The sequence below is a fragment of the Herpailurus yagouaroundi genome, unplaced genomic scaffold, assembly GCF_014898765.1.
Source record: "Herpailurus yagouaroundi ecotype Mexico unplaced genomic scaffold, PumYag 189, whole genome shotgun sequence".
Taxonomy (NCBI): Eukaryota; Metazoa; Chordata; class Mammalia; order Carnivora; family Felidae; genus Herpailurus; species Herpailurus yagouaroundi.
Window position 1 is genome coordinate 10863677 of NW_024412420.1, and position 16747 is coordinate 10880423.

Consider the following 16747-nt stretch of genomic DNA (forward strand, 5'->3'; position numbering starts at 1 on the left):
TCTCTCTCCTCCATGCCAAGTTGCCTCTTATAGGCCAACAGAAGCAGGAAGGAGCATATAGATCCAGGTCCAACCCCTCTTTGGGGAAAACTGGCCCAGAGAAGGGAAGTATCTTGCCCAAGGCCACATGGGGGTGGGGGTGGGGTGGGGGGTGGGGCTTACAGAATCCATTATTTACTCCAGCTTTTCATTATTTAATCTTGCCTTCCTGATCTTCTCTTTACACTATGCTGCCTTATATCAGGCAGATTCAGGATTGAAAAATCTGAAAATCTTTTTTGGGGCTGGGGCGGAAGGAGCACCAATATAGAAACTTGTGCCGATGGTCACTTAGGGTCTCCAAAAGACGAAGGGCAGCCCGAAGTTGCTGGCGCTGTGCTGGGAAGGGTGTGGTGGACCGGGCCCCTGCAGAAGCGACATGGAGGCCAAGGAGGTAGGTAGACTGGGCTGGGGCTGGGCCAGCAGGGGCAGGGGCAGAGGCCGAGGCCGGGGCAGAGTTTGGACTTTGGATATTCCAAGCTTCCTTAAGTTTCTGCAGGCCCCAGCCAACGTTGGGAAAGGCTTCAATAACACCCTGTATGTGCCTATGTCCTCTCACTCAGCTGGAGTTGGACACCAGGTGGGGGTAGATGTCTGGCAGGTCCCCCAGCCCAAAGAGGTTGGGGGGGGGGGGTCCTGCCCACCTGTCATAACTCCTTCCCTCCTGGGGTGGCCTCCCCTGCCCCAGCTGCCTTTCTCTCCCAAATGCCAACCCCAGCACCGGAGCCCATGGCAGAGAACCCTCTGAAACCTGCACACGCCCCTCTAGACACGAGTGTGCACCATGGCAGGGGGGATGGGGGGAGGAAACACAAACAGCTGGATGCAATCTCCTTCTCTCCTCTCCCCTGTGGCTAGCTGTTCCCCCTCCTTCTCCTTACAGCTGTTGGGGAAGGCGACCAGACGAGAAAAACACTCTTTCCCTCTTCAAACCAAAACAAACACACTCAGGGTTGAAGATCCAACATGAATCTGTGGAATGCAGGGAAGATGTCTGGTGGGAGGGCGTCCCTGCTGGGGGTGGCTTGGGGAGCAGGAGACCAAGCAGGAGGTGGGACAGCTCCCTCGACTTCCCCATCCTCAAGGGGTCAGAGGGAGCTCCTGGACAGCTCCAAACGCCCACACTGGCCCATCACTTCACCCAGCAACTGCCCAGCAGCTGAGGAGGCCCTCCAGTCCGGCTCTGCAGAGGGAGGGTGTGGCTGGCATGGCCGGGCGACTAAAATGCGAGGTGTAAAGGCCTGGGAGGGCTTAAATACATACGCCCACGGGTTCTTCCCAGGAACGGGGGAAGAGGGATCCACTAGGTGTTTATTTTCCCCAGGTCCCAGCCCTGGAGAGAAATACTCGGTACATGAGGTCCTCGGTTTACAGAATGGGAGGGTGCCCAGGAAACGGGGATCCCACTTCTAATCAAGAGAGGTGTGAAGAGCCCAGGGGCTGAGTTTAGGCAGGTTCTGGCCCGGTCAGCACTTGCCAGCGATTACCGACCCCATCCCCTACCCAACCCCTCCACTTCCCGCCAGACCTTGGCAACAGAAGGGCTGCCCAGGTCCCCGCCCCCTTAATCCCGACTCCCTAGAGCCGGCGGCGGCCCCGTGGGCCTGGAAGCCCGGTTGCGCCTCGGCTAAGGATCCGCGCACCCTGCGCACACCCTCCCTCCCACCCCACCCCCGCCAGCCTCACTTACAGGTAGCGCTGCTGCCGCTCCGTCTGCCGATGGAGGGCGACCGAGTAGCCGAAGAGGCTGCCCGGGTTCCTGGCCTCCTTCACCACCAGGAATCGGGTGTCCAGGTTGAAGGCGGAGGCGACACGGCCCCCGGCGGCCACCATCAAGGCGAGCGCGCAGAGCATCGGGCGCGGGACGCAGGCGGCGCGGCGGGGGCCGGGGCCCATGGCTGCGAGCGGGAGCGGGGGCCGGGGCGACAGCGCGTGAGGGTGCGGAGCTGGGAGTGAGGACCTGTTCACCTGCTGCCCGCGCCACCGCAGAACAGTCGCGCGGGCCGCGTCGTTGAGCGCCGCAGCGCCGCGCTAAGTTTCTGGCCCCCGGCCCCGGTCAGTCTCACGTCCTCTCAGGGTCTGCGCTCTCAGATTCCTCTCCGAGGTTCGCGGGTCGGTTCTCCCGCCTGCCCGGCCGCCGGGTCACCGCCCCCCCACCCCCCACCGCCCCGGGCACCCTGCCCCCAGCTGGTCCTGGCCGCGCCCCCTTGGCCGCACCGTGGCCCTCGATCCCGACTCGGCGGCGGCTCTGGGCACGCAGACCCGTGGACCGCAAGGAAGACCGGAGGGAGGGGTTCCCTCCGCGCGCGCCCCGCCTCCCCACGCCCAAGCCCGCACCTCCCCACCTTGCGCGCCCAGCCGGGGCTCCGCTTTCCTTCCGGGGAAAGAGAAAAGGTCCCGGCTCCGCCACCGCCTCTTAAAGGGGCAGCATCGCCCCTCCCTCCTCATCCTCCCTCACCAGGCTCCGCCTTCAGCCCCAAACACCTGTCGGGAGCCCCCAAAGGCTTGGATTTCCCATCCCCGCCCCATGCTTCTCCCAAGAAGCGTCACCCCCCACCCCCACCCCCACGCCGGAGCAAGATGGATTGGACGGGCGGGGCCGGGGGTGGGATTTGTCCGGCCGCTTTGCTCCGGTTGCTACCGCTGCTGGAAAGGCAGTTCCAGGCGCGGCCACCTCTGCGGGCCCGGCTGGAGAGCCCCGGCGTTGGCGAATCTGGGAACCGACGTCCGCGCGCCGCTGGCTGGAATGCGCCCGGCTCGCCTCCGCGGCGCTGTGAGTCCCCGAGAGGAGGCTGGCGGTCTCTGGGCGTTCTTCCTCGCACCCAGGCCCTTCGCTGTCCTTGTCGAGATTGATTTCTCTTGCCTACCCGCCCTCGCCCACCCTGATCCGGGCTGGGAGTGGTCCCTCAGCAAAGCCAGACGGATATTTAGCAGTGGTAATAACCAAGCATTGCTAGTTGTAGTAAGCCACAAGACAGCAGTTCCTCCAAAGGGCTGAGCCTTCTCGTCTCCCTTATAAGCTCGTCGGGGTGGAAATGAGTCCCTTCTCCTTAGAACGCACTGTGTGGCCAGGGAGCTGGGCCCAGACCGTACACGTTATCTCATCCACTCCTGCCTTCAGGGCCCAGCCCAGCAGAATCCCAAAGGTCTCCTTCTCCTACTCGGGCTCAGACGGAGTGTTTGGAGACTGGGCGGGGACGGAGCCCCCATAGGTGCGTGATGGGTGGTGCCAGGTGGAGGTTGGTGGGCGGGGCCCAAAGGTCTCGTTATCCTCAGAAGAATCTAACCGAAAGGGAACTTCAAGAGGTCACTATCTACTTTCTTGAATCTGACTCAGATTTCTCATATTGAAGCACAAAGACCCACTTCCGCTGAATATTCTTTTCTCCAGGCTGAAGGAACGTTCTTATTTTGGCCCAGAAATTCAGGCCTCAGCACTCGCTCTCTTCAAATTTGACTTAGAGGGCCTATCTCTGAGAGTTTATAATAGGAAGAAGAAAACTACTATGTAGCAAGTGCTCATGCAGCAGGAACTATGCTAAGTGCTTTACAAAGATTATTAAATTTTTTTTTTAGCATTTATTTATTTTTGGGACAGAGAGAGACAGAGCATGAACGGGGGAGGGGCAGAGAGAGAGGGAGACACAGAATCGGAAGCAGGCTCCAAGCTCCGAGCCATCAGCCCAGAGCCCGACGCGGGGCTCGAACTCACGAACCGTGAGATCGTGACCTGAGCTGAAGTCGGATGCTTAACCGACTGAGCCACCCAGGTGCCCCTACAAAGATTATTAGATTAAAGTTTCGCAACAATCTTCGAAGATTATCTGTTTTAAGATGAGGCAACCGAGGCTCAGAGAGGTTAAGCAACTTGGTGAAGACCACACAGCTCGGATTTTAATCCTATATTATCTGGCCTCAGAGTCCTCCTTGACCACTTATGCTAATCATTAACATTTGTACAATACTTGGGGCAACTCTAGGTTTGGCGGGGGGCGGGGGGGGGTGGTGGTGGAGCCTGAAGCCTGTACAATTTGGAGCCCTCTTTAAAGAGAGGATTAAAGAGCTGGGAGTACAAAATTAGATTCAGAGGCTGGAAAGGGACTTGCACGTTATAGTTTATGAATCATTTCACGTGCAGACTTCTATTTCACCCTCCTGGCCTCTCTGTGAAGTCAGGATTATCATCCTCACTTGACTTATGAGGGAGTCTGGATGTCCAAGGTCACACAGCTCATTTGAGTCGGAGCTAGGACCGGAAGCCCCTGACCACACCTATGTCTTTAAGAGACGAGTCCCAGGCAGATGTTGGTCAGACAGCCAGATGCATCTAAATGAAAGCAGCTGAAGTAACAGCATTCTCTGTGATGTTCTGCGAGACGACATCCATCCCTGTCTGCCCTTAGGACAGCATCTGTTCCCGGGCTGTGACTCCCAGAGCCACCCAGCCTCTCCCCGTAGTCTGCCTTCCAGTCTAGCGCCCATAGGGCCATCTAAGGTCAAGGAGCAAGAAGCTGACCGGGATGGAAGTTGACCAGTTACCTTGTTCCCCTTTGGGCTGGCTGCTGGGTCCTCCACTGCATTCCTGGAGGAGGGGAGACGTCCAGGGCCAGGAGGGCAGGGGCCAGGGTGGCCGCTTGGTGTGGGCAGGGGTCCCACCTGACACAGCTTTGAGCGTCCTGTGATGACATTTGGGCTCTATGCCAGGCATTATCTCTTTGGCCATCCCAAACGGGAATGACCAGCATGTCCGATCCCAGGGCTGGGAGCAGGAAAGGGAGGAGGGATGGTGTTTCCACTCTAGGGGAGTATCCTGAGGGAATGTGGGAGCCAGAGCAGGGCGCCTGGGAGGCGGGGAACTCCAGCTAAGGAATGTGGGGGAGTGTCAGATAGGTCTGGGGGAGACAGAGCAGGGATGGAGGGAGACGTGGACGCTGGAAGGGTCTCTGGGCTAGAGAGATGCAGAAAGGGAAACCGTAAGTTCATGACAAAGTTCTGAAGTCCTCTGGTTCCAGTGATGTGTCATCCACGGCTTTGTCTCATTCGTCAGTTGACTTTATCATGTCAGCTCTGCTCTGTGGAGAAGGGGCCCTAGTAGCTACAAAGGTAGACAGAGAAAAACAGAGACACATGAATAACATGCCTCAGGAGGACCCAGAGTCCATTTTTTAAACTTTTTTTAATGTTTATTTATTTTTGAGACAGAGAGAGAGAGAGAGAGCGAGCAGGGAAGGGGCAGAGAGAGAATGGGAGACAGAGGATCGGAAGTAGGCTCTGTACTGACAAGCAGTGAGCCCGAGGCAGGGCTCACACTCACAAACAGTGAGATCATGACCTGAGTCAAAGTGGGATGCTTAACCGACAGAGCCCCCACCCCCAGGCGCCCCTCGGAGTCCTGTTTTTGATTGGCTGCTGACAGCTTGTAAGCACCCCCTCTCCCTCTTCCCCTTTGCCCCACACCCGGACAAGCTGACAATAAAACTGGGGGGCTGTGTTCCCTCCTTTGGCATCCGTGGAGGATTCGAACTCCGTCAGGCCTTCTCTGCTCAAACGCTCACTTTGATCTCACTCCCCAACCACAAGAAGGCAATCTCTTTTCCTTGCTCTCCCTGGCTGGTTCAGACCTTGCTCCACACGCCAGCCCTGCTCTCCCCCAGAGACCTCAATTATGTAAATAACAAACCTTTTCATGCCCTCTTGGCGTGTGTGTGGCGTCATCAGTCTTGAGATCAAGCAAAACCTTGGGTGGGGTCCGGCTGCCTCTGGGGGAGCCTTGGCAACAAGCCAACTCTGGGTTGTGCTGTAAAGGCAGGGAGGCTTCTTGGAGGAGGAGTATCTGGAGGAGGAGGAGGGAGAAGGGAAGGACTAGCAAGACGGGGGCCTCGGGACAGAAGAGGGCAGAAGAGCCGGGGCCTGGTTTGGGGTGAAATTTCCCCAGTCGCAACAATGACAACGTCAAGATTCTATAAAGGCGCCTCGGTTTATTTAGCGCTTGCTGGGTTTGCACTAGCCTTCCTCTGGGTGACCACCCCTGACCCCATCTCGCTCGCCCAGAGCTCCAGGCTTGCTCAGTCCTCACAGGAAGGTCAGCACGCAGATGGGGTGTGCCCAGGCAGCTGGGGAGAGAGGTGGAGCAGAACTGGGGTGCCGTGTGTGTGTTGAGTGCAGGCTCTTTTCGGCCTTCTCACCTTGGGCAAGTTACTTTCCTCCTCCGAGCCTCGATTTCCCCATCTGTGCAACGAAAGGGCTGGAGGAGATCTCTCATTATTCCCTCGCCGGCATCCCGTGTGTCCTAAGGCTCCTAATATTTGTTGAACTAAGTGGATGAGATCTCTGCTATTGAATTAAGACTCAGGTCTCTATCTCTGATCTGAATTGGAAATGCAAATTACTGAGGAGGGAGGGAGGAGCCGTGAAGCATGAATGGGTTTATCAGATTTCCTTTCTCCTGTGACCTAGATACCGGCAGGCGCCTGGTCCCCGGCTCAGAATCTGTCAGCCTCAAACATTCATTGACAACCTACGATGGCCTGGCACAGAGCTGAGAACCTCCAGGGGTGTCAGAGACGAACCAGAACATCTTCCAGGGAGGCCTTCACCTTGACCCCATATTCGAGCTTTCACCTTGACCCCACATTCAGAGAGCTCTCAAATGTAAACAGCCTAAGTCTGCACCACATTGTATTTTAGGGCTGGGGGGGGGGGTGGTGGACGGGCAATGGGGGTGCCACGCAGTCACTCTTGAATCTTCCAGGCCTTACGGTGACTTCCAGTCTGGGCTTGCAGTGTGATTATAGAAACCCGACGCACAGGTTTGTTGGAAAACAGTAGAGCTGAGGCCCAGAAGTCGCTCACTATGAGATAGTTGTGCTGCACTGTGGATTACACTTGTATTCCCAGCACCCGTGACGGTCACTCACACGCGGTAGTGCGTCTTCAGCCACCGTGTGTCCAGCTGAATTCAGTTGGCCACATGCTCCGTACGGCCCTAAATCAGAGAACACAGTAGAGGTGAGTGAGAGGCCAGCTCGGTCTCGTAAATATCCTCTTGCTCCCGTCCCCTCCCCCACCCTGGGATCCTGTTGGGACAAATGTCTTGGCTCAGTGGGTTGAAAAGGAAAGTCAGAATTCTGAGGCATGAATTGCTGTGCCCACTGACTCACTTCCTCCTCCCCACCCACTGCAGACCCAGCCGGGCCCTGAGTAACACAGGTTGCAGCCTTCTCCCTGCCCGTGCCCCTCATCCGAGCACTCCACCCCCCCCAGCCCTCGCTGCGGACCTCACCCGTGAGTGGAAGGGCAGTGATGCCAGTTGCCCCTGATCTGAAATGCGCTTGCAAGTTTTGGTGAGCTAGGGGGCAGGGGGTGGGGGTGGGGGTGGGGGACGGGAACAAATTCTGCTCTCAGGACCCCGAGCCTGATGTGCAAGGCAGAGCACCCCTCTGGAGTTTGACCTGGGAGGTACCAGAAATTCCCCTCCTCATAACGGGCACTCTCCTTTCCTGCCAGGATCACAGAAATTCTCACCACGAGGCAACCTTCCTGTTGCCCTAAGGCCTTGTCTCCCGAACGTTCTTATTAAAAGGCAGGGAGCTCACCTGGCAGGGTAGCATGTGGGCTCCCTGGCAGGGATGGGGCAGGATGTTACAGCATCTCCCACAGAGCCCAGGGCCCTGGGTTATAAATGATTCAGGCAGCAGGAAGGTAGGGGGAGGGAGGGAAGAGGCCAGGGCTGGGACAGAGAATGATTTAATGGAGGGGGGTGGCAGGCAGGCCCCTGGCACTGTCCTTACTGGTTCCCAGTTAGCGTGATGGGCAGTGAAGAAGGGATTTCACTTTCCTGCAAAACAGTGCCCCCGAGTCTTGGGCTTTTCCCTCTGGAGGTCCCTTCCCTGCCTTGTCCTGGGCTCCTCTGATGGGAAGAAGAGTTGTAAGGGCTTGGGGGACGTCACGGCCACTCCTCGGTGGCAGAACTGCTCTGGGCAGCACTCCTGACCGTGGCTCGGAGGCGGAGCGCGGGCACAGCCCATCTGGACTGCCGAATGAGATGGAGCTCAGGGGTACGGTGTGGGGGGTGGGGTGGGGGGAGACAACCAGATGCGCACGGGGACACGGGCCCAGCGAGGGGTCACGGGCGGGGCAGCCGGGCAGCAATCACAGAGGCTGCAAGGGACACGCTCAGGAAAGGCTTCGGCTTGCCGGCCTTGGAACTGAAGGCAACGGCTGGGTTCACTCACCCCTGGGAGTGAGCCGAGAGCCTTTGCGGCTTCAAAAGACCGATCCGGGGCGGATGCAGGGATGGACCCGAGAAAGGACGAGGACCTGCCCTGCTGCAGAGATGTACATGGACGTGAGAGATACGTGGGTGAGGGCGGGGGCAGGAGCCGGTGGCGCGTCGGTGCAGGGGATGCGGGAGAGGTCAGTAGCCAGTAGCTGGCGAGTCCGCGGGACCTCGGGGGCCTCCTAGGTGGAGGTGTGTTCGGCAATCTGCCAGAGGCCCCGGGACAGGGGTGGAGGCACACAAGGCCAGAGTCCGGGAGGGCCCCCCAAAGTGGCGTGCGCCAAACCTTCCGGCAGAGGGAAGATCCTAGAGGCCTTTGCCCAGAAGCACTAGCCTCAGCTTGGATGTCAACCGGGCTCCTTGGGGTCAGGCTTGGCCCGCAGCAGGCTCCCCTGAGATAGTTCCCAGGGTCTCTCACCACCTGCCCCCTGGACTCCAGGCATGGCACCACCCCCATGCCCTTCCTTCTCTTCCCTTGGACAATCATTACCTGGCCCCAGGGCTTTACTACCCTGACCCTATTCAAAACTAACCTTAGACGACTCGCTGCTCAGCCCGGGGCTTGAGGTTCCTCCACGACCACCTGCTTCCCTTTGGTCCTTGCACCCCCCACTCCCATCCTTTCCCCCCGGCTCCAGCCCGTGGGGGAGGGAGATCATCCCCCAAATCCGGCTCGCCCCTTTCTCGAGACCTTTGCCCGGAGTGCCTGAAAGCAACATGCCAGCATCTTCCTGCCCATCGATAGCTCCCCTTCCATCAAGGCCCATCGAGGCCCACTCCCAGCTCCCCGGGCCTCAACGGATGCTTTCTCCTCTGGCACAGCCCTGTTTTTCCCTCGGACAGAGCGCTCGCCATATTGGGCCATATGTCACTTATTAGCTGGGCGAAGTTGCTTAAGCTCTCTGTGACTCAGTCTCTCTGTCTGCACTGGAGCTAATAACGGCACTCTAACCCTAGAGTCGTTGCGGAGAGTAGATAAGAACGTGCACAGGGCCCGCCGCAGAGTAAATAGGCCAATAAATGTTATTATTTTTTTTTATTGAGATGGTGGGGGGGGGGGTGACGACAGGGCTCCCAACAGCCCTGACTCTCAGAGAAGGCAAGCCCAGACCACCCCCCTCTCTCTCCACCCTGCCCATAGCTCCTACGACACTGCTCTGCTGGGAGTGGAGGTCAGTGATATGCCTCAGATTGAAGCTTCTCTGGTCCATCAAACAAATCGCAGTGCTCCTTTGTGGGTTCCCTTCGGCTCCATTCACTGCGGTGCGTGGACGTTTCTGTGCCTGGGAAATGGCTCCCCAAGAGCTGGTGGCGTTATCAGCCCCTGGGGAACCCCCATCACAGAGGAGCCTGGCTGACCTTCCCCGGGGCTCAGAGTGGGACTCCAACACAGAGATGGGGACCGGTGGAGAGTGGGCATCCTGGAATTCTTCCTGGAGGAGGAAAATGGGGAGAGCTAGGCTGAGAAAAGGGGTGACAGGTTTCACGGGGAGTCTCATTGCGCCAAGCTCTTTATGTAGATTGCGACCTTTATTTTTCAGGAGGAGCCTGTGAAGTCAGTCCTGTAATCTGCTTTTCCAGAAGGAAGCAAAGGCCCGGACTGACAAAGCGACATGCCCGAGGTCACACCATTCCAGAGGGGAGCAGGATTCTAGTCCTGATCTGCTGGGCTCTGAGGGGAGGGCCAGGCCGAGGATGGTGGGAGAATTCCAGACTCTGGCCAGCTGCCCCTGCATCCAGGGAGGCTGTGGGTGGGGTGGAAACAGCCACCAGAAGCCAGGGGCACGCGGCAAACAAGGGTGCCAGGAAATGAACCGGACCCAGGGTCCTTCCTCCCGGCCCGCCCTGTGCCCCTGGCCAACTGCCACCTCCCTTTGAGGCTTCTCCCTGCAAGAGAACAGAGAAAGCTGGGCCAGAGCCCAGGGATGGCCCTACACGGGGGGAGAGGGGGGACCAGGAGGGTCTTGAAGCCCAGGAGGAGCCCTGCCAGGCCTAAGCGCCCCCTGTCCTGGGAAGAGAGATAGAGATCCAAGGGGTCTCATCCTGTTTGTCTCAGATGGAGCTCAGACTGGGGCCTCGCACAGAGAAGGCGCTCAATAAATGTGTGTCGAAAGGAGGTACAGCAGGTGTGCCGTCCAAACTGCGAGGCTGGAGGCGAAGAGGCCGGGTCCGGACACGGTTTCTGCCCCCGCCTCGTGACCCTGGACGAGTCTCAGAACGTCCCTATCCGTCAGATCAAGCTGTTATCCTGGAATGTGCACCATCGCTTGGGTCCCTTCCAGCTCTGACAGTGCAGTTCTATTCATTCTTTTACTCACTTGCTAATTTGTTGTCTCAGCGAAATACATCGTGGAGCCCGAGAAATATACTTTGGTACTAATGAGGCAGTGGGCAGAGTGGCGGCAATCGGCAAAGCTTGTGGGGGGATAGTGACGGGTCCCCCTCTTGAGCAGGGACTCTGGGGTCAGATGGCCTGGGTTCAGATTCTCCCTCCATGACCTGCTCACTGAGTAACCCTGGGCAAGTTACTTACTCACGTTGAACTTGGACTTCCTCATCTGTAAGATGGAGATGATAGGAGGATATACTTCATAGGGTGTAAAAATTAAATGGGATAATACAAATAACTTGCTTAGGGAAATAGTACACAGCAGGCACCCAACAAGTCTTAGCTCTTCCCGTTCCTTAGAAGGCGAGCGAACTCCAGCAGACAAAGGGGGCTGCTGTGTGGGTGCAGGGGTAGGGGTGGGGGGAAGCATCAGAACAGCATGTGCTTAGATACAGAGGCGGGAAAATCCAGTACTGCCGAGGAGCACCAAGAGACCCGTCCAGACTAAGTGGGAAGAGGTAAGTTGGGCGCAGATGGTGAGCGGCTTTGGTCAGGCTGAGAAACTTGGATCTGATCCTGTAGGTTGGCATTTCCCAACTGCTGCTCCCCAGAATTCCATGAGCTGTTACTGGATGTTTTATAAATATTTCAGGGCACCCGGGTGGCTCAGTCAATTAAGCGTCCGACTCGGGCTCAGGTCATGATCTCGTGGTACGCGAGTTCGAGCCCCGCAGTGGGCTCTGGGCTGACAGCCCAGAGCCTGGAACCTGCTTCGGATTCTGTGTCTCCCTCTCTCTCTCTGCCCCTCCTCCGCTCACATTCTCTCTCTCTCTCTCTCTCTCTCTCTCTCCCTCCCTCAAAAATAAATAAAATTTAAAAATTAAAAAATAGGGGCGCCTGGGTGGCTCAGTCAGTTAGGCATCCGACTTCAACTCAGGTCACGATCTCGCGGTCTGTGAGTTCGAGCCCCGCGTCGGGCTCTGGGCTGACGGCTCAGAGCCTGGAGCCTGCTTTCGATTCTGTGTCTCCCTCTCTCTCTGCCCCTCCCCCGTTCATGCTCTGTCTCTCTCTGTCTCAAAAATAAATAAACATTAAAAAAATAAAAATTAAAAAAATATATATATATAAATATTTAAGGGGTGGGGGATGGGGGAGAGGACAGGATGACTGGATGTCCACCTGCAAAAGAATAAAGCTGGACCCCTACTTCAGATCAGGTACAAAAATTAACTCAAAACGGATCAACGATCTAAATACACGGGCTAAACCAAAAACTCTTAGGAGAAAGCAGAGGGGTAAATCTTCGTGATCTTGGATTTGGCAATGGATTCTCAGATGTGACCAAGGGAAGCAGCGAAAGAAAATATAGGCAAACCCAATGCCGTGGTCTCGATGTTTAGGCCCGTCCCCCTCCCCACCACATCTGTATGTGACAGTGCTGATCTCCAAGGTGGAGGTGGGGCCTTTGAGGGGTGATTAGGTCGGGAGGTCAGAGTTTCTGGATTGGGATCAGTGCCCTTATAAAAAGAAGCTCCCCAGAGCCCCCCAGCCTCATGTGAGGATACAGGGAAAAGTCTGCAACCCGAAGAGCGTCCTCACCTGACTGTTGTTGTGCCCTGATCTTTGACTTCCAGCCTCCAGAATAAACGTCTGTTGTTTATAATCTACCCACTCTGTGGTATGTTGTCGCAGGAGCCTGAACGGACTAAGACACTGAACTTCATCACAATTTAAAACTTCTGTGCTTCAAAGGACCCCTTCACAAAAGCAAAAAGATAACCCATAGAATGGAATAAAATATTTCTTTTTTTTTATTTTTTTTTAAAGTTTTTTTTTTCAACGTTTATTTATTTTTGGGACAGAGAGAGACAGAGCATGAACGGGAGAGGGTCAGAGAGAGAGGGAGACTCAGAATCGGAAACAGGCTCCAGGCTCTGAGCCATCAGCCCAGAGCCTGACGCGGGGCTCAAACTCACGGACCGCGAGATCGTGACCTGGCTGAAGTCGGACGCTTAACCGACTGCGCCACCCAGGCGCCCCAAAATATTTCTAAATCATAAATCTGATAAGAGATTGGTTTCTAGAATATTTAAAGAACTCTTACAACCCAATAAGAAAAAGGCAAGCTTAAAAATGGGCAAAGGATCGGGGCGCCTGGGTGGCTCATTGATTAAGTGGCCAACTCTTGATTACGACTCAAGTCGTGATCTCAGTTTGTGAGTTCGAGCCTAGCATTGGGCTCCGTGCTGATGGTGCAGAGGCTGCTTGGGATTCTCTCTCTCTCCCTCTCTCTCTCTGTGCATGGATGTTCTCTCTCCCTCTTTCTCTCTCTCTCTCAAAATAAATGAATAAGGGGCGCCTGGGTGGCGCAGTCGGTTAAGCGTCCGACTTCAGCCAGGTCACGATCTCGCGGTCCGTGAGTTCGAGCCCCGCGTCGGGCTCTGGGCTGATGGCTCGGAGCCTGGAGCCTGTTTCCGATTCTGTGTCTCCCTCTCTCTCTGCCCCTCCCCTGTTCATGCTCTGTCTCTCTCTCTGTCCCCAAAATAAATAAAAAAAAACGTTGAAAAAAAAAAATAAATGAATAAACTTAAAATTTTTAATGGGCAAAGGATCTGAATAGAAATTTTTCTAAACAAGACATACAGATGGCCAACAAGCCTATAAAAAGATGCTCAACATCACTAATCATTAGGGAAAAGCAAATCAAAACCACAGTGAGGGGCACCTGGGTGGCTCAGTCGTTTAAGCGTCTGACTTTGGCTCAGGCCATGATCTCACAGTTCATGAGATCGAGCCCCGTGTTGGGCTCTGCGCTGACAGCTCAGAGCCTGGAGACTGCTTCGGATTCTGTGTCTCCCTCTCTCTCTCTCTCTCTGCCCTCCCCCACTCGCATTCTGTCTGCCTCTCTCTCAAAAATAAATAGACACTTAAAAAAAAAAAACCCACAATGAGATATCACTTTATACTCCCGAGGATGGCTTGAACCAAAAAGTCAAATAAATAAGTGTCGGTGAAGGCGCAGAGAATTCGGAGCCCTTGGGCATGGCTGGTGGGAATGTTAAATGATATGATTGCTTCAAAAAATAGTCTGGCATTTCCTCAAAGAGCTAAACATAGACTCACCATTTGACCCGGCAATTCCACTCCCTGGTATATACCCAGGAGAGATGAACACAATATGTCTGCACAAAAGCTTGTACGCGACTGTTCGTGGCAGCATTATTCGTAACAGCCCCAAAGTAAGACTCACCCAAATGTCCGCCAACTGATGAACAAACAAAATGGATCACATCCACACAGGGGACTATTATTTGGTCACAAAAAGGAATGAAGCGTTAATACACATTATAGTATGACTGAACCTTTATGATACACGAATTATATCTCAATAAATTGTAAAGAAAAAGGAAACACAGGCAGGGTGTGAATCTAACATCATATTCATTGGGGGAAATTCTGGGTCCGGGAGGGGATTGTTTATGTTTGTTTGTTGGTTTAGCTTTGGGAATTCTCTGAGCTAACGCACATTGATTGGCAAGCTTGGACCACGTCTGAGTGTTGTGGCATTTCCCAAAATGATGGCCATAGTTTAACCACAGAACCATTTCCAGAGGAACGTCTCTTTGCTTTTCCCAAAACGCTTTTCACAGAACACAGTATGGCAAGTTTGGCCATAAGCAATGGGGAGCCATTGAAGGTTCAAGCAGGGGGGAGGGCCTGGCTAGAGCTGGGCTTAGAGGGAGAACAGGCTGCGGTGGGGGGGAGAAGGGAAGGAGGAAGGACAGCCTAGTGACCTGGGGCCAACGAAGTGGTTAAAACGCATCTGAATAGACTTTTCTGCAAAGAAGATACACAAAAGGCCAGATGAGTACTTAAGGAGTTGTAGTCATCAGGAAAATGCAAATCAAACCCACAATGAGATACCACTTCTCACCCGCTAAGTGTGCAGGCAGGGTGGCAGGGGTCTGAACGTGGCCTTCACTGTGGAAGGGGTGGGGAAAACCATCCTGCCTCACCTCTCTTTGGCTCCTGGAAGGGGTGCTTCCCTCCTCCCTGGGCTCCCCCACCCGAGCCCTAGGAATTCCCAGACCCTCTCTGACCCAGACAGGAGCTCCCCACCACGCTGGTGCTTCCGGAGAGGATGCTAGGGACTGTCATTCATCCCAGCTGTGCTTACGTCCCTTTTCCTGGAAGGGGGATGGGCACCAGCCTGGCAAGGCTGGAGGGGGTCCAGGGAAGGCACCAGATCTAGAGACACACAGGAGCCTGGCGGGCGGAGAAAAATAGTGGGTAGGAGCAAGTTGACCTGATCAGAGCCAGGCTGGAGCGGGAGTCTGTGTGGCCTCAGAACACATTATTTCCCACAGAGCCTCCCTCCCCCAGGCCGTGAGAAGCACACCCAGAGCTCAGGGCCGAGAGAACTTGGAGAACTTGGCCTTTAAGTCTTAAAAGCCTCAGTCATAATGGCTCATGTTTATTGTGTCCTTAGTCTCTAGCCCGTGCTAAGTGCCCCGCCTGCATGATCTCATCTGATCCTTAAAGCAATCCTATGAAGCAGGTAATATTATTACCTCCATTTTACAGATGAGGAAACTGAGCTCTAGGGCCCTGCGATGACTTGCCTGATATTACACAACGCGACAATGGGCCAAGGCAGCCTCATGGAACGAAGTTAGATATTGAGCCATAGACACGGGAGCAAGGTTGGAAAAGTGCATGTGGAGGCCTTCTTCCCAGCCCTGACTCCAGCGCTCTGGTCCCCCAGCCCAGCCCAGAGCAGCCCTGCATCCACGGCCTCTCCTGAGGTCCTAGGAATTGGGACAGGGAGCACCCCTGAGACTCTTCAGCCATCCCCCTGCAGCAGGTAAATTCACAGCTGCCTGGTGTCGGAGTTGTCCAGAGATGTCCTTCAAAAGACAGAGGCCACGGGAGGGTGGAAAGGTCACAGGGAAGGTTGAGGGCTGTGTGTCCCCCTCCAGGCTCCCGCTCCCAGTGGGGCAGGGAAGGGGACCCCCCCACGGAGTCTCAGGGCATCCTCCCAGCAGCACTCAGCCCTTCTAGCCAGGGTGACGGCCGGTAGACAGCTCTTCCAGAAAGAGACACGGTAGAGCAGGGCGAGGACCGAAGTTTATTCTCCAAAGGCCAGAATGGGACTCACTTCCATCCCAACACCAAGTCAAGGGCTCCCCGAAGGGCAGAAGCTAGATTTCAGAAAGAACACCCATCAGCAAAGGATTTTGGAGTCGAGAGAGTAAAGGCTTGGGGTTTCCCGGCTGGACCAGACTCTGGTGAGCATAGAGGCGGGGGCGTGGCTGAAATGGTACCACCGTGGGTGACGAAGAAGATGGGGTTCCTGTCTGTGGCCAGACCCGCTCGAGGGCCTAGCAGATCCCTGATGCGGATCTGAGGCAGAGGGATGGACACCGTGGCCTCCCGCTCCCGTAAGCCTTCTGTGGCTGCAGGAAAAGAGTTGGCTGTGTGCGGAGGGGCGGGTACCGTTCACTCCCCAAATATTTACGGACAGTGTTCTTAGTGCTGGGCCCAGAGCCAAGGCTCTTGGGTCAGGCCCTGGCTGTGTCCATTACTCTTGTCTCCCTCGGGCAGGCAGACCCTGGACGCGGGGAGGGGAAGCCGGAGGAGGCAGGAGCCTGGCTCACCCTACGTGGGGGATGGGACCTGTAGAACAGTGAATATCCCACAGCCCACCCTCCGGCGGGGATCTGGCTGCATCCCAGAAGGCTCAGGCCTGCTCTCAGAGGAGAGGCTGGGAAACTGGGGGCAGGAAGGGGGCCTCTCGGGCTCCTAGGATGGGGGGTGGGAGCTGTCTCTTTGGTCTCTCTGGCTCCCATCATCCATGCCCCCCCCCCCAAGAGCAGGGGCTCCCCCAGGGCTAGGCTGGGTCAGATAAGCTGCTGCCTGCCTTACATCCTGGGCGGGAGGCAGCCCCAGGAGGCAGAGCTGACAGGAAAAAATAATCAAGGAGCTTGACAGGAGTTGGGGGGGGGGGAGAGCCGACAAGCCCCCACCTCCCAGAGTACACCGTAGCTAGCCCCTAGCTAGACACATACCCAGAACCACCCGCAGGGGTGGGGCGGCCCATG

At 55.9% G+C, this 16747-nt stretch overlaps 1 protein-coding gene and 2 long non-coding RNA genes across 8 annotated transcripts in view; 1 reads left to right on the plus strand and 2 right to left on the minus strand.

Annotated features, from left to right (window-relative positions):
* ITGA3 (integrin subunit alpha 3) overlaps positions 1-1935 on the minus strand; it is a 30381-nt gene extending 28446 nt beyond the window's left edge. For both annotated transcript variants that reach the window (XM_040497210.1, XM_040497211.1), the window contains exon 1: positions 1730-1935. In XM_040497210.1, the coding sequence (XP_040353144.1) occupies positions 1730-1935 (206 nt within the window). The remainder of the gene's footprint in view (positions 1-1729) is intronic.
* LOC121044806 (uncharacterized) overlaps positions 1-11371 on the plus strand; it is a 15187-nt gene extending 3816 nt beyond the window's left edge. Inside the window, exons 1-6 of one of the 5 annotated variants that reach the window (XR_005797492.1) lie at positions 2669-2975; positions 6496-6690; positions 6791-7047; positions 7223-7382; positions 9459-9580; positions 9859-11371. This is a non-coding gene — a long non-coding RNA (uncharacterized LOC121044806). Of the gene's footprint in view, positions 1-2668; positions 2976-6495; positions 6691-6790; positions 7048-7222; positions 7383-9458 lie in introns of those variants that run through there. The other 4 variants (XR_005797489.1, XR_005797493.1, XR_005797490.1 and 1 more) reach the window with 4 other exon arrangements.
* On the minus strand, positions 8814-12240 carry LOC121044807 (uncharacterized). The gene is made up of 3 exons (XR_005797494.1): positions 12229-12240; positions 11893-11895; positions 8814-8929 (listed from the first exon to the last, which is right to left on the minus strand). It is a non-coding gene; the product is annotated as an uncharacterized LOC121044807 (long non-coding RNA).
* Between the last annotated feature and the right edge of the window lie 4507 nt (positions 12241-16747).